This window comes from Trachemys scripta, chromosome 9 (genome assembly GCF_013100865.1).
Source record: "Trachemys scripta elegans isolate TJP31775 chromosome 9, CAS_Tse_1.0, whole genome shotgun sequence".
Classification (NCBI taxonomy): domain Eukaryota; kingdom Metazoa; phylum Chordata; order Testudines; family Emydidae; genus Trachemys; species Trachemys scripta.
In genome coordinates this window covers 17,375,793-17,392,759 of record NC_048306.1, presented here as the reverse complement: position 1 = coordinate 17,392,759, position 16,967 = coordinate 17,375,793, and the positions used below count along the sequence as shown (strand labels likewise).

General features: G+C 44.3%; 1 protein-coding gene across 4 annotated transcripts in view; it reads left to right on the top strand.

The window, feature by feature from the left end:
* COL4A6 (collagen type IV alpha 6 chain) overlaps positions 1 to 16,743 on the top strand; it is a 195,552-nt gene extending 178,809 nt beyond the window's left edge. For all 4 annotated transcript variants that reach the window (XM_034780561.1, XM_034780562.1, XM_034780563.1 and 1 more), the window contains 13 exons: positions 752 to 826; positions 2,076 to 2,183; positions 2,982 to 3,089; positions 3,553 to 3,624; positions 5,134 to 5,259; positions 5,695 to 5,811; positions 6,674 to 6,835; positions 7,821 to 7,919; positions 8,522 to 8,668; positions 9,873 to 9,989; positions 11,355 to 11,546; positions 11,773 to 12,059; positions 13,011 to 16,743. In XM_034780561.1, the coding sequence (XP_034636452.1) occupies positions 752 to 826; positions 2,076 to 2,183; positions 2,982 to 3,089; positions 3,553 to 3,624; positions 5,134 to 5,259; positions 5,695 to 5,811; positions 6,674 to 6,835; positions 7,821 to 7,919; positions 8,522 to 8,668; positions 9,873 to 9,989; positions 11,355 to 11,546; positions 11,773 to 12,059; positions 13,011 to 13,271 (1,871 nt within the window). In that variant the 3' untranslated portion in view covers positions 13,272 to 16,743. The remainder of the gene's footprint in view (positions 1 to 751; positions 827 to 2,075; positions 2,184 to 2,981; positions 3,090 to 3,552; positions 3,625 to 5,133; positions 5,260 to 5,694; positions 5,812 to 6,673; positions 6,836 to 7,820; positions 7,920 to 8,521; positions 8,669 to 9,872; positions 9,990 to 11,354; positions 11,547 to 11,772; positions 12,060 to 13,010) is intronic.
* The last annotated feature ends 224 nt before the right edge of the window (positions 16,744 to 16,967 follow it).

Genomic DNA, 16,967 nt, shown 5'->3' with positions numbered 1-16,967 from the left:
GAAATCTTCTGAGGTAAATCCACTTGAAATCTGCTCTGTGTATTCCTCCCTCTGTTGTTTAAATGCATTTAGTTCACTGAGAATCACAATGCAGACAGAGGAAGCGCTATTCAAATGTCCCCTGCTCTGGTTGTTTTAAGAGATGCAGTCAGGAAACTTTTTGCAGTGGACCATAAAGCAATGAACAATGCCACATACTCTTATGTGCCAGTAGATGGTGCTCTTTGTTTTAACCACCTACCTACATATGCATGTAAGCTGGGGTTTTCAAAGGAATTAGGCTCCCAACTCCCATTGGAATTCAATGGGAAATTCAGTGGGAATTTGATGCTTAAATAGCAAACACGCCTTTGATCCTTCTCTCCATAGCACAATACCAGATACATCCAGAGATCTAGAAAATAATCCTGTATCAATTGTATAAATAAATAGAAGCTATGAAGTTAGAAGCTAGGAGAAAAGTTCGGTGTTACCAGTGATCTAATATGTGGCTTATTGGACCATTGCATAGCTCTGCATCTAAAGCTGTTGCAAATATTGTTAAAAGTATTTATTTTACCCCAGGCAGGTAATTTGTTTTGCCTTTGTTGAGTCTGTGGATTTGAACTGTAGCAAGAGTGTATTTTCAGGAGAAAGGTTAGTAAGCAACACGTAAAAGCTACAATTTAGGAGTGAATGGGTTAATTACAGAATGGTCTATTAGCACAATCAAGTCCAGAGATCAAAATGTCCCTTTCTTGACTTCTACCAGGTGACCCAGGGGAATCACTTGGAATTTCTGGTGGGTTAGGAGATAAAGGAGAACGAGGGGACCGTGGATTCCCAGGTAAGGTAACCCTTGATGGTTATGAATTTCTGGAATGAAAGCTGCAGGGCTTATTCTTGAGCATTGCTGCACAGGCCTGTGATTTTACTATCTGAATACATTTATTGAGTCTTCTCGTGCAGATGAGAGATGTGGGGACTAGAGGCTGGCCCATGCCTGAGCCTGAAAAATACTAAACGCTCCAAAACCAGCCAAAATCCTAATCTCAACCCCAACCCTCAGGTCCCACCTAGCTTCTCATATTCTGTAGGTTCCAGAGCACCCAGTCTCTGGCACCCTGATAGCAGTGTCCAGGCCCCTGTTCAGAGGCCTTTGGTGCAGCAGCATCAGGAAATGCATATACTTCTCATTTTCTTCAGTCCTTTCTCTAGTATAGCTTTTCTGCCAGATTAGAGAGAAGAAGCCGTGTAGCCTTGTGGTTAGAGAAGTGGACAGAAAGTCACCTTGCTGACTTACCCTATGAGTTTGGGCAAGTTGTATTAAATATATCATAGCACCTCTTCTAAAAGGATCTCAACCAGAGTGCAGTACAGAGCACTGAGATAATGTCTGCAATGCAAACAGAGTAGCTGTTATGCCACTAAGATTTGGTGATGTGTAACCTAAGACTATGAACTGGTTTAACTGAAAGGGGGAATGATGCTGGGACACTTTTTTCCTTAAAAAAAGCCATGGGATCATTAACTTCCCCCTGCACAGTTTCTAGGGATGGGCAGAAATTGATGTTGATTAGATGTCTCATCTGAAATGCAGCACCTACCTAGCACTGGACACCAGTGATAGCAAAGTCTTGTTATGAAGTTAGAATTTATAGAACCTGATTTTCAGAAATTCTGAGCACAAACAGTTAAAATGAGACTCTCTAACTTTCTGACCCAGTGGGGAGAGAGTCACCCACTGAGCCATAGTGATACAGAAATGACTGTGACTTCTTGATAGTAGAAAGGGCCTTCCTGTCTCTCTCTTCCTTTTTTTTTTTATTCCTAGTACTCAGCAGTGACCTGTGATTGGTTGCAAAAGTTCTGTAAAAGGCCAGTAGCCTGCTCCATAGGATATTGCTGCTCATCCCTTGACCTCACAAGGGATATCAGGAGATTATAACAGCAATATCCTATAGTACACTGTAATGGCCATAGCATTGCAAAGCAGAATTGTTAGTTCATGCCCAACCCTTAGATAACAGATACATGATGGTATGGTCTGTGGTCTGTGATATGATCTAACATGATTTTCACACTTATCATTTAAGGTGAGAGGGGAAAAGATGGGCCAAAGGGTGAACCAGGATACCCAGGAAGCACTGGTATGGATGGGCCTAAAGGTATCCCAGGTGACCTGGGCCGAGAAGGACCACCAGGTATGGCAGTGAGCATAGCATCTAACCAGTGAGGTTTGTAGGATGGCCAAAGATATACTGCTGTGTTGTTTTAGTTTTTGTTCTTGTGTTGCTTGTGATAGGGCAGCCTCATCTTAATAGAGAAATAAAAAAAGACCTTTTGTAACAGACACAATGTCATCTGGCACTCTGTATTTTCTTCTATTCTTGGTCTGAAAGGCGGGACCACATTCTATAGTGATAAACCTAGAGGCAGATCCTGCATTGTAACGCCTGGGTAGCATAGCACAGAAGATATAGCCAAAGGGAAAGGGGAGGAGGAAAGCTGAGTTTTAGCCATCTCTGCACCTCCTGGATCCTGGGCTGCTGCTGGGGTTCAAATGATCCCTGATCTGAGTTACAGATGGTAATTTACAGAAGGCTCTCCGTGGCTGGTTCTCCAGCCATTGTCACGAATGACGATATATATAATCAGTGTATATATCTGTGAATTATTTACCCAAGTCTATAATCTGTGCAGATGATGAAAAATACATTTGTTGAATAATTTATATGAGAAAAAATAGTGAAATTAATCAGATAAATTGTTTGATAAATCTTATACAGCTAGTTGTTCTGATGATATGTGATAATAGAGAGTGTGCTTTTTGGATTTGCTTTGGCTAGATAGCAGTTTGCTCATCCAGCACTTCTACTTTACATTGCCATGAGAGGGTGAAAGACTGCAAATTGTAAAACAGAGTTGTCCAATGCTTGCGCTCAACAGTGTGTGTGCATGTGTGAAAGTCCATCCCTTGTCATTTTGTCGCTTGTTTTCAGGCCCCCCTGGAATTGCTGGGTTGCGAGGAAATGCAGGTCTCCCAGGTTCGCCAAGGCAGCCTGGACCTGTAGGATTCATCGGACTCTCTGGGATAGCAGGGCCAAAAGGTGCCTCTTTCTTTAACTTTCCAGCTGGGGAAAAAGTCAGATCAATAAACTAGTGTATTGGCTGGGCAGGATATAGCAGACAGCACAGTCGAAGTCTACTGTGCTTGGGCTGGTGTGCATTAGTAACTGCAGCTCATTTCTTGGTGGTGTCAATGTTGGCTCCAGCTGCTCAAAACCATCAGAATGATATCTGAAAAGGGAGAGGCTCTTATCTGATTTTTGAGGTTTGGGTCATAGTAGGGTTTGTTGCAGGTAAAACTATAAAAGCAAGCTCCTATGGGAAAAGCTCCTCTTCTGGCATTCATGTGAGGTGTCTAGAGGAAAATCTTACTTGCACTGGTCTCCAGAAGCAGTAAACGCATGCACAGAGTCTCCTTGTCTTATACATTTCCTTCAGATTAGGTGCTTCTTATATGCTACAACCTATTGATTGTCCATTCAAGCTTCTATAATGTCTCCTCAGGATTCCCTGGATTTCCTGGTTTAAATGGTCTGAACGGCTTGCCAGGCACAAAAGGGTCACCTGGAACACCAGGTAAAAAATTGCTGCTGTGGTATATTTAGAGGGTGGGGTTTGAGTGACGACATAGTTCGTCACAAAATGGCTCCATTTTAGTCATGTTCTGGTTTTCATAGAAGTAACAAGGAATCCACATTGTGCATCTAGTGTCAGTATTCTTACTAAATGTGTGGGACCAAATTCTGCTTCAATAATGAAGCATTAGAACTGAATTCGGTGGGGTTTCACACATGAAAACGAGAGCAGGATGTTTTCTGCAGGTGCCATTGGGGTTGTAGGTTCTGCCTCAACACCTGAACCAGCCTGTAACCGCTAGGAAGTTAATTTGATGAAAGGCCTGCTCTATCTCTCATTTCCGTTACTCTGATTTTACCCAGACAACAATTGGAAGTTTGGTTGGGTTTTGGCTTAAAGATGACAAGTTGCCGCATAGATTTCAATTACACTGAGCCTGTGCTTGTAGCCCTCGTTCATGAGAGTAGTATCACTGAGGTCTGTGGGCTTCCTCACATGAGTAAGAGCACCAGGCCCTTAGGCTGCAATTAGGAATGTTCTGCTGGATTTTCATATTTTGATGGTAATTTTAATATTTCTTTTTTTCTCAACAATGTTTTGACAAATCCAAAGAGATGGGGAAAGATATTTGGAGAGAGAGGTATATCTAGTCAGAATCATCCTCAAAGTCTGAACGTTTTTAAAATGGTAACAGAAACGTCAGATTTGTAAACTTTAAATTGTAACTGGATAAATGAAAGAAACGCAGGCATTACTGGACGCAAACAGTATTAAGACTGAACATAAAAATTCTAGTTCATAAAAATCTCTCTAGTGCTCTCCATGTTTCTCTGATTTATTTTTGGGAAATAAAACCAATTATCATATTTTCTGAAGCACTCAAACGATTGCATTTGTTTTCTGATTTTCATATCTGTGAGAATGGAAAGACTATATGGTATTGGCTCTTGCGAAGCACACCATGGGAAGCATCTCCCAGAGCCCTGCCTCTGTCCTGCAGCACCTCATGCTTCACTCCAAATCTTCTTGAGCAGGGAATGCTGATTGACCCCTCCATCTTGGAAACCAAAGTCTTTTGAAAGTGGGTTCAACTCTGTATTGTGTCTCCTGAGAGGAGCGGCACAGAAGCCACAATCCAGAGGGTGGGAAGCAAAATTGACTTTCCCAAGCTGACTATGGGCTTCGCTGGAACCCAGAATCCTTGTTGCACCAAGCACTATGGGCACATCCTTACACCAGGGCTCATGAAAGGAGTAGCATAGGGCTATGCTGCTCTTAGGTTGGGAGAATTCTTCCCCAGCTCCTTGCGTCATCTTTACATCCACTGTGCACCACCAGAGCTGCATATAAGGGACTGGAGTTGGGACCAGATTCAGCCCCAGTGATTTCTCTGAACTCCAGCAGCTGAGGGGTGGGTGGCTAACACTGTATATTGACTGAACATGCAAACGAACTTACAGCAAGCAGTTTTAAAAGGCTCCTCTGTCCTCTTTAAACATGTTTGATTAGGTCTGAGTGAAGCTGGACTGAACGGCCCTGCAGGGCTTCCAGGTCCTAAGGGTGAAGAAGGCTCCCCAGGCATTGGCCTAGGAGCCCCAGGACTCCCTGGGCAGAAAGGATCATCAGGAGACATGGGTAAATAGTAACGACTGCGGAAGCAGATGAATTGTATTGACTAATAGAATGTACTTAGACTTGGGGCAGCTGGGAGTATATGTAGGGTCAGTGTAGTTTAATAATGGAAATTCACAGTCATAAAGATGTGAAGGGGTCATTGGTTTGTAGATTTGTAAACACAAAGTAAAGGTATGGCATGGTCTAATGTACGACAAATGACTGAGTCAATAGTTTGTCCTAGTTTTATAGTTCTCTCGTGATGCTCTCACTTAATGAGAAAGGGGGTTTGTTCCTTCCCTGGATGGGGATGGGGGCGTTGTTTGGGATAACATCCCGTACCCCTTGATTCTACCCATATTGATGTTACACTGTCCACGTGGATCATCCATGATGATCACAATAGGGATGCAGGCATTTCCTGGTTTTTTTTTCAATATTAATCTGTAATTCTAGGTCCTCCAGGTACTTTGGGTCTGCCCGGTTTACCAGGGCCTCCTGGCATCTCTCTTCCTTCAAATATACCTGGGAGGCGTGGTGATCCTGGCCGTCCTGGAGTGGATGGGAATCCAGGTATGGAGATGAGAGCCTCCTTAGTGTAGCTTATTTGTGTTATATGCTCTAACAGAGGAAATAGCAAGGTTGACTGCCATTCTGTGAACTCTGTGAACAGCGGAGAAGGGGAAATTGGATTTTATGAGCAGTCAATCTAATCTGGTGTTTACAGCAGGGATTGGGAATCAAGAGGTCTGGGTTCTCTGGTCTTTGCTCTGTCACTGACCTGGAGTAAATGGTTTTATTGCACTATGCCTCAGTTTCCCCCGATGTAAAATGGGGATAATAATACTGTGCTTATCCAACTTTGTAAATGCTTTGAGCTCCTTGGGTGAAAGGTGGCAATATAAGTGCAAGATAATGATTTCTCATTAATCACTAGTATGATTTAATTATTTTATTGAGATTTCATTCCTGTTGTTACTTTTTTATTTGTACTACGGTAGTGCCCGGGGGCCCCACTCATGGATTAGGCCCTCACTGTGCTCGATGCTGTACAACCACAGAACAAAGACGTTCCCTGCCCCAAAGAGCATCATTGTACATGCTCGGATAAATCACAGAGCAGTGTGACTCACCAGCGCTCGCAGTGTGAAGGGATGCGAACTCCCTTCGCTGGCAGTTGGGGAACCAAAAGAAATAGAGATTTGACCTAGAACACAATAGTTTGTAGCAAATCCTCCTCCTGGCCTGCTGAGCTGACCGTTATGAAGGGGAAATGATATTTTTTATGTCCATAGGACATCCCTCACCCTGGAAACCTTGCTCCCATGCAGCCAAAGAATGAATGAATGAGTATGCCATAGGGTGGCCGGCTGAGGATAATGGCAGCATTCTGTCTGTTACAGAAACTGATTTTTCTCACCCATTTTGTTCCTAGGCCCCCCAGGCCCTCCAGGTCCTCGAGGGCTCTCTGGCCCAGCCTCCAATCAAGGCGATACTGGCCTTCCAGGTCTCCCTGGAGTTCCTGGTTTGCCAGGCATAAAGGGTGACATGGGACTCCCCGGTCCACCTGGAATTCCAGGAGCTTCAGGACTCAAAGGTATTTTTGTATAGTGCTTTAAAGCTGTCCCCTGGGAGTATAAAGAGCTGTCACATATTGTGAGCATGATAGCTGTGAAATCAGGTCTGATGGAGGTGTGTGGCACTCTGGGATTTGTTTTCTGTTCCGTGAACGCTGAAGGTAGGTTTCTCCAAAGCACTCTATTTTCGCCTACAGTTATGGAGCGACATTAGGCCAGCCAGCCCTGAGCACTTTTCATTATTTTAGGTAACAGCTGTCCACAGACAGGAATACTATGCTCGTTGTTTGCTGCTGCTGTCTGGGATGCCTATCCCCAGATCCACGTACAGATCTCCCCTCTTCTGTGGGCCGGGAAAAGCCGCTGCCACAGCTCTCTCCTACCCATCCACACATCCTCTGGGCCTCGCCTCGGCCACACCATGGACTTGGGGATCCATGAGGGGCCAGGGACAGAGTGGTCTGTGGGGAGTCAGTCTGTACAGGCAGGGCCAATGGGGGAGCACATCACTCTTCCTCTGGTCCTCCCCAGTAGGAAGCGTGGTTCTACAGGAGCTATAGAGCTTGGGAGCCAGACGAGGAAGGACACTGGAGATCAAAGCTGCTGTGAGGGCACAAGGCCTCTGGCAGGTTCTCTGGGTTCGTGGGTGGGCTCCAGAGCCTATTTGTGAGAGCAAACCCTGCCCCCTGGGGGGTTGTCAGTGAGGAATTTCACATGGGGAAGATACCTCCTCTCCAGAACCCCCCTCCCAGGGGTTTTTCCACAAGAGGGAATGACGTTTGTAATGATTTCAGATTAAGTGTAAGATTCCCTGCTAATAATGTTACAGTGGAGACTCTCACAAAGCTGCCCTGCGGCTGTGTCAGTCGATTCTGGGAATCAGAATTGACACAAGGGTGTGACTATGTAGTTTAGAACCACACCTCTGCCACTGGTGCATCTGCCAGTATTTCACTCAGGGATTTGTTTTCAAGGTCGATTACTCGTTGCTCTGTATCTTCTCAGGTGTGAAGGCTGAGCCAGGCCTTATGGGGATGCCAGGTAAAGATGGGCTTCCCGGGGACCCTGGAATTCCTGGTCTGAAAGGTGAAACTGGTCGTCGAGGTAAGCACAGGATGACTTGGAGAGCTGTACTGCATTTGCAAACAGCTTGTGGGGTGAAAGGTGGGGGAGCACAGTTAGCGGGCTTCTGTTATTTTGGGTTTCGTTCCTTTTTTCCACCCAAGTATAAAGCCTGAACTTTTGGTGACTTTTAAATGGGGATGGGCATAAACCAACAACTCAGCTCCAAACACGCCCGGACTTTCAGGAAGTTGGGAACCAGTCTTCGCAACTTTGTTACTTAAAATGTATCTTCTTTAGTGTTTTCTCTGTGGAGACAACTGCTTGCAGAAATTGGAACTCTATCTGTTTCTGTGTTGATCTTTCTATCAATCTCTGTCTTTCCTGCTCGGGGGTGGGGGGAGGATTACTGTTTCTCCCCCAGATCCCCAACAACCTGTATATGTAGCTAAAAAAAATAAAAAAGGGGCTGGGACTTAGGGAAATTAGGGACTTTTAACAAGAGCTGGGGAAGTCATGGGAATATACCCAGTGCTAACATACAGGGCCTTCTCAATTTGTTGAACTACATCCTTGTATTAGTAGATCATCCTATCTGTGCACTTTATGTGGGTTGCTTATGGTGCCATTTGTGATGTGTACAGGTTTTCCAGGCCCACCAGGCGCTCCAGGCCTAGTACCAAAACCAGAAGAAGTCATAGTTCCTCCAGGGCTACCTGGTCTGCCAGGAATTGATGGTGTCCCTGGCTATGCTGGAGATCGTGGATTTCAGGGACCAGATGGACAGCAAGGTAAAGAGCACCGCATCAAATAAGTGAAACTGAAATGTTGGACTTCTTGCATTCACAGGAAGCTGCTTTGTAAATTGTGCTGTCAAAGTTCATATGCTTTTCTTTAGAAGCTTTGTAATGGAAATGACCACAGCGTATCTATCTTTTTTTTTTTTTTTATTAGACCCGGCTAGAAATATTTTCTTGTACATTATGTTCACGGGATTTTATAGCCTCTTTTGCGTTAGGTTCATGGAATTGAAAGCAGCAGTCATGATGCAGTTGGCATGATGGCAACGCAGGTCTGGCAGCAGATCTAATCAGTCTGAGAATGATTCATCATGGAGAATTATTGGGATTGTGTCAACATGAAATACTATAATACTTTAGGAACCTAATTTTGCACAGTTGTAATTTTGCCATTGACTTCAGTGGGTGCAGGATCAGGTCCTACATACCCACCACTGCAATGCTGAATGTTCCTTGTCGTATGGGGAAATAATTACAACTTAATGTTAAATATTAACACAATTTCTCACTATGTGCAAGCTCTTGGAGAGACAGAACCCCAGCTGGTGTCTGCTCTTTCCCCTGCACACTGGTCTAAAGCACAAAATGACAATATTAAACAGAGACCTCAAGTGCTAATCCCATTGAATTGTAGAGCAGGTGGGAGAGGGCAATTTAGATGCAAATCCATGGATCTAAACTTGCCATTATGTAACTTTGGATCATATGAGATCCAAAATTGGAGGAGGCCCATTTTCTGATTTGAATGTGGCTGAAATCAACCAAGGATAGCTGCTTCTGTAAGGTTTTAGCCCCAAAATGATGGCAGTCAGTTCTGAGACCAGGTAATCTTTTCTCTGTTTACAATGGCAGAAATCTTGAGAGATCAGATGAAAATAATCACGAAATTTTACTGGCATCATATCCAGACCTGAATCCAAGTGCTGCTTTGGCTTCAAACTCAAATCCACCAGAGCCTAAGCCTGACCCAGATCTGAACACTGTCTCTTCTGTTCATTTGTAATCCCTGAACATGTTATACGTATCAGGTCGTAGGCCATATTGAATCATGGTGCCAAGCTATTTGTTTGTAACAAGAATTGTTAAGTTTAAGCCCTCAGCATTGCTAATCATGACACATCCATCTGTTGATGCCAGGAGTGAAAGCTTTGATGTCAGAAGCAAATTAAATAACAATCATTACATTTAATTACAGGTCCAAAAGGTCTGTCAGGCAGATCAGGTCAGGTGGGACGTCCTGGTTTACCGGGGTCAGATGGCATAGTTGGGGATCCAGGAACCCCAGGTATTCCAGGGCTACCAGGATTGGAAGGTAATTTTATTCTTTAATTTGTTCTTTTGATATTCTATGAGTGTTCAATCAGCAAGATTCCAGATGGCCTCCTAATGCAGTGATGCTGCCCAAGGCCTCAGACATCACAGAAATTACACATTATAGACTTAAAAAAGAAGGACCTATGTGGTGCCCAAGATCTTGTGCCTTGTGTCTTCATTGATATGAATTTCACCTTTAGTGAGACAGTTGGGAGTAAACTCATCCACTGCAGCATGCTCTAGAGTATGCAATTGCTATCTGTCACTACTGATGATTAAGGCTACGATTTTGTCACGGAGGTCAAGGAATCCGTGACTTCCAGAGACTTCTGTGACTTCAGCCCACAGCGGCTGGGAGCTGTACGGTCCCCGCACCGTCCATGGTGGCCCGGCAGCTGTTGGGTATGGGTGGCAGGGGCCCTCCGGAGCCCCAAGCCGCCGAGCTTGTGGGAAGCAGGGGCTCCCCTACAGCTCCTGGCCACCCCGGGTGGTGGGAAGCCTGGAGCTCCAAGCCCCCACAGGTGGTGGAGGCCCCCAGATCTCTTAGCCGGGCCCTCCGCAGCTGCCTAGTTGCTGTTGGAGGTGTGGGGACTCTGCAACTCCCCATTTTGTCAGAGATATTTTTAGTAAAAGTCATCGACAAGTCAGGAACTTCCATGAATTTTTCTTTATTGCCTGTGACCTATCCGTGACTTTTACTAAAAATATCCATGACAAAAATCTTAGCCTTACTGATGATTCATTGTATAAGATGATGGACACCGTTCTAGCTGTAATAAACAGGGAGTCAGCAGGAGGGTTTGGAAGCACAGGAACAGGACATTCACTGTAGAATTTGAAAAGGAGTGAGTCAGAGAGAAAAAATGTGGTTGGAGTGGGACGGTGAATGGGAGGTACATCCTGGTGCTTGACTGACAGTCAGAGTGTCTGGATTTTGTTCCTGGCTATACCACAGACTAGCTCTATAACCTGGGACAAGCTACTGAACCTCTGTACCATCAGGATAAAACACCACCACCTACTACACTAGTGTGGGAATTAACGAGTGCTGGAGGTCCTCACCCAGAGGGGCAAGGCTGAATTACTGTATTATGAACTACAGTTGTGAGTGCCTGCATACCACAGTGATTGGGTGAGACAGAAAAATTAATGGTATGGAAAAGTGAGTCAGTACCATAGGGTATTGATTGGCTTTGAGACTCAGCCAGGCCTATTTGATCACATGGCAACCATCAATACTTGAGCTTTACGTTGTCGTTTAGTTGTGACAGAAGTGACATAAATGCCCAACCACAAGGATGGATGCAGAAAGTCAGCTAACTTACATTGTACTCGCCACATGTGACTGACTTTTCTCTCCCAGGTGTCTCTGGAAAGCCAGGTCCATTTGGTTTGCCTGGAATGCCAGGTCGGGGTGTAGGCGTTGGATACACTTTGGTGAAGCACAGCCAGTCGGAGCAGATCCCGCCATGCCCAATTGGAATGAATAAGCTCTGGGAGGGTTACAGCTTGCTGTATGTGGAGGGGCAGGAAAAGGCGCACAACCAGGATCTCGGTAAGTCAAAAAGACTCTGTCACAAATGAGGCAGGCCAAATTCCACTCCCCCCTACACACTGCACAACTCCTACTGATTTCACTGGGCTTTGTAAGAAGTGTGACTCTGAGGTGGAATATGACACGGAGGGTGCAATGATACTTGCCACTTGCTTATCTGGTCTTTACTAGCCTTGCCTTTGGGCAACAGCTTGATGTGCCCTTTGTTCTCTCCATTCCCACCCAGGTTTTGCTGGCTCCTGCTTGCCTCGCTTCAGCACCATGCCATTTATTTACTGCAACATCTACGAGGTGTGCTACTATGCCAGCCGCAATGACAAATCCTACTGGCTCTCCACCACTGCTCCCATCCCTATGATGCCAGTGAGCCGGCTGGAGATCCCACAGTACATCAGTCGTTGCTCGGTGTGTGAAGCACCTTCCCAGGCTATTGCAGTACACAGCCAGGACATTACCATCCCGCAGTGCCCCGAGGGCTGGCGCAGCCTGTGGATTGGATACTCGTTCCTAATGGTGAGAAAAATCGATTTGTTAATGCAAAGACGGTCACACTGTATGAGGCTTGTTTTAATATTGGCCGTTCATCTTTGACTCAGCCACTAAGTTTGCTAGTTTTAACAGTTGTGTCCAAGAAACTGAAAGCTCCACAACGAGCTGACCTAAGGAGTTCCTTGTGCATTACCAGCAGACCTAGAATAACCTCAGCCATTTTGTTGCCATTTAGCTAACTTCTCAAGCGTATTGATAAAGTTCATGGTGGGGTGGAAGAAATAGAACACTTCCATACTAGCAAAGAGAGTAATGGCCCTTAAGAACTGATTCCTTTAAACATCAAAAAGGCTAATTAACTATAGAGAGACAAGGTGGGTAAGATAATATCTTTTACTGGACCAACTTCTCTTGGTGTGAGAGAAAGTTTTCGAGCTTACGCTCAGCTCTTCTTCAGCTCTTCCCAGACCTGTAAGCCCAAAGACCTGTCTTTCTCACCAACAGAAGTTGATCCAATAAAAGATATTAGCTCACCCACCTTGTGTCTCTAATATCCTGGGACCAACATGGCCACACCACTGCAATTAAACTGTAGCACAGATTTAACCCCTTCTCCCACATTTTTTCCAGAAATGTTCTACAATGAGATGTCCTGGTAGTTCATTAAAGTGTGATTGCAAAGTGATTCTAAAAACAGCATTATGAGATGCTTTATTGTCTCTCAGTTTTCAAATTTGCTCACTTTGTAAGTGAAAAGCTGCTTTTTTAGATTACCAGAATCCTATATTCAACCCGGGGTTTGCATTCTTGTGCTTCCCCCGTAACTCCGACCCAAGTGACGTAGCTACAGGTGTCATGGGGGAGCAATCTAGATTTCCCCCTTTTGTTCACTGCAAGAAATGTATCCCATGAGTCCCTATGTAACTGCCTATTTCCTTCTTTTGGAACTCAATTAAATGACCATATTCATTCTAGCACACTGCAGCTGGCGCAGAAGGCGGAGGTCAGTCCCTTGTCTCACCCGGCTCTTGCCTTGAGGATTTCCGTGCTACTCCTTTCATTGAATGCAATGGTGCCAGAGGAACCTGCCATTACTTTGCAAACAAATACAGCTTCTGGCTGACGACAGTCGAACGCACGCAGCAGTTTGTCAGTGCTCCTCCCTCAGAAACTCTGAAAGCAGGACAGCTCCGAACACGAGTCAGCCGTTGCCAAGTATGCATGAAGAACTTGTAGCAAAAACCACTCAAACAAATAAAACTTTGCTACTTAAGAATTTAAACCTCAATCATTGGAAGAAGAAATATAAACACAAGCCCATTTTGCTGGTGGTTTGTGGATAAGTTACAACAGCTGGAACACTATAGAAATTATGTTTTAGATCCATAAGAAAGGGGACTTCACACAGAAGGAAGGAGGGACAGACTAATGCTCTGAAACCTCTGACTGTTTTGTGGAACATGGTGCTACACTTTTGCTTTCATGTTTGTTTTCCTATTCATGGCTACCTCAGAAAGTCTCTGTGCCTTTCTCATTCAGATTGCAGCGTGACAGGCACCCATCCCTTTTATGCACTCATCTAGAGCCAATGATAGATTTTCTTAAATAAGTTGGTGCTTCACTGATGAGTTGTCTTTGCAGAAAGCATTTGGCACGGCCTAGGGGAATAAACCTTGATTAGATGAGAAAATAGGTAATGAAGTGGATTTTCAATAGGAAAGGAACTTAACTCTAAATAAAACAAATCACTGCAGCAGAGGTGCTCAGAGTATTAAGCATTAGAGACTGAAACCTGGCTTACCTGGGAAGTTCTTACTTAAAGATGAGCTCATTTTGTTTTGCTTTTTAAATCAGTTGGCATAATCTTTGGTTTCAGTGATGCATAAGCAACTTGGAGCCAAATTCAGACCAGCTGTAACTGATTTCCCCAGTGAAAAATGTGGATTTCTACTTGAACTTAAAGCCATTTTCATTATTCAGCACAGCTTTCTCTCTATTGAAATGTGCTCTATGTAAGCACACAGTTCAAGGTTTGTCATTATACTTTTGCACTCTAGCAATTTGTCACCTCCAGAATAATTTCATTAGTACACATCTACCCCAAAATAACGCAACCCGATATAACACGAATTTGGCTATATCGCGGTAAAGCAGCGCTCCAGCGGGGCGGGGCTGCACGCTCCAGTGGATCAGAGCAAGTTTGATATAACGCGGTTTCACCTATAACGCGGTAAGATTTTTTGGCTCCCAAGGACAGCGTTATATCGAGGTAGAGGTGTATGTACTGTGGCAGAGCTACAACTTTGTCTCCGTGGGTCCCGTGCTTCCAGGCGGTTTATGCTAGCTTCAGAGGCTCATTGTGACCCTCCACGTAGCCCTTCTCTCTCTAGGACCAGGCTTACAGTCTACTGAGCCCTTTTCATCATAAGCCAGCAAGGAGGTTGGTGAGAGAACTCCCATAGTCTCTGTTGTCCCTACGGGCTTATTCAAGAACAGTTTAGCCTCCTGTCCTGATAGGGGCCTGTCTTCCCTTTCCAGGAGGTTCTTTCTGTAGTGGCGGGTTGGGGGGAACCCAGGCCTGCCCTCTACTCCAGGTTCCAGCCCAGGGACCATAGTGGCAGTAGCTGTTGGCAGCCAACCTTTTACCGCCAGAGCTGCTACACTTCCCTGGGACACTTCCCCACAGATCTCCCACTTCTCTCTCTTAATGCCTTCCTCACCCTTACCTTAGGGCTCCCTTCCAGTGGCTTGAGAGGGGCCTTAATTAGAGTCAGATGTTCACATTAGCTTAACGGCCTCACCAGGTTAATTAGAGTCAGGCATCCACCCTAGCCTGGAGCAGCCCCCCCTCTGGTCAGTCAGAGAACAGAAAACTGCTTATCCAGTGGCCAGTATATCTGCATTCTACTAATCTGCTGTACCCAACTGGCCTGCGTCTGTTACAGTACATGTGAAATCAGCTTTCCGAGGTAGCTTTGGAACAGTTTTTTTTGTAAGTATTCAAATTGTGTATATTTTAAAATGTAGAAGCCTTATTATTTAGCATTCAAGGTTAGGGAAACACAGAAACAAGCAGTTGTTGGATGTACATTTTTTTTACAGCTAAAATCACCTGTATTGTATTCCTCATCCACTGGGCTTTATTTCTACTAGTTAAAAAACACATTACTGTATTTCTAATGCACTGTTAAATATTCACACAGTTCCTTCAGGTTATAATTACAATCAGTAGTACTCAATTTCTATTTTCCTGTATATTCTAAGGGAAAGCCATAAATACAATATGTCCATGTTGAGAATTAACTAAGGCTAAAGCTATTAATTTCAGCTTCTTTCTACAGGGAGATTGGCGATACCCATAGGTATCAGCATTTTAGAGGATCTGAAGTGAGGGCCTTGTAAATTCCTTTTTTTTTTTTAAATTGAAAGACAAAACTCTACAGAAAGTTGCTACTGATCCAGGATAAAGACTTAATCACTCTTCTTTATTATTGATTTAGTCTAGCAGGGTACTTAGAACTCTGGCCTTGATTCACTAAAGCGTGTGGTTGAATTTAAGTACACAGGTGGGCTCATTGATTTCAACAGGACTACTCACAAGCTTAAGAGTGTTGCTGGATCATGGTCAGGGTACTCAAGACCCTTGCATGGTTGAGCCCAATTGGAGCTGAGCCAATAACTTGCAGTCAACAATTTATTCTTTGATGTAGCCTCTTTCTGCTTGCAAAATATCAATCACAACTTTGAATTATTCAACAAACATCTCGTTTTTTCACTCCATAGTTTGATGATGCATCCATGTCAGATACCTGAGCTGTGTTTTAGTTGGGACTGCTCCGATAAGTCGCATGGTATTTGACTTTGAATTTCACTTTCTGCAAATATTGGTGTCAGTAAAACTCAAATAACTCCAGTGTTTGTTTTAAAAATTTGAGCAAATATTTGTGGAAAACATTTTTATTTGTCACCCATTCTACTCATTAGGTGCCAGCAGGAGAAGCACCAGGTCTGGTACCAACTTATTTGTTTGGATGTTGAGGGGAGGGGTGAGGAAAAGCGGGTTCTGCTCTGGATGCACATGACTGAAATACACATATCTTTTCAGGAGCAGGGTCTATGTACTTGTTTAGCTTTATGCCCCGTGCGTAATCTCATTGCTTGCAGTGACAGAACTTCCATTGACTTCAGTAGGGCCAGGATTTCACCCTGATAGGTAATGTTAAGCACAAGCATGTCTTTGCAAGATCAGGGCCACAGTCTGATCTTCTTCCACTCCTATCTCCAGACCTTCTTCCAATCAACCCTGTATTTACCCCCTCTCCTTCCAGCTGCTGCTCACTACAGGCTTCCTGGAAAAGTGTCAACTTCAGATTTCGCCTCTGAGTTGTGTTTACGTAATGAAAGATAACAGGAGGGCAATAAAAAAAAAAATGGACTGAGGATGATATATGCCTAGCTTCATTGCTCAGTCATCTAGCGGGTACTTCCCTTTTCTGTGTAGATGTCATCCTTTAGAATGTAAGCTTTTCACAGCAGGGGCTGCATTTTCACTTTTGTCTGGAAGGCACCAAGCATGGTTATGGTCTTAAATGAATACTAGTTGGGGAGACATCACAGTTGTTGTTTTTTAAAACAGCGTGCGGTGACATCTCCTTTTGTTAATGTTCAGTTTCCAAACTGTGGTTAATAAAGGCAAACAAGACATTAACTGTTGGTCTGGGTAATTATTTTTGTTCGAAAGTCATGTTTTCCCGTTCTTCAGATGCTAAGCACCAGCATCTCATTTCACTTGGGTTTTGCAAGTACTCAGCACATCTCCCGCTTAGGCCCAGTATTCTCATCTATTTGTGAAGAATGAAATTGGGAGATTTTCATGTTAACTGCACCATACCAGGCCTCATCCAGATGGGAATTGTGTTTTTAGGAAACAAA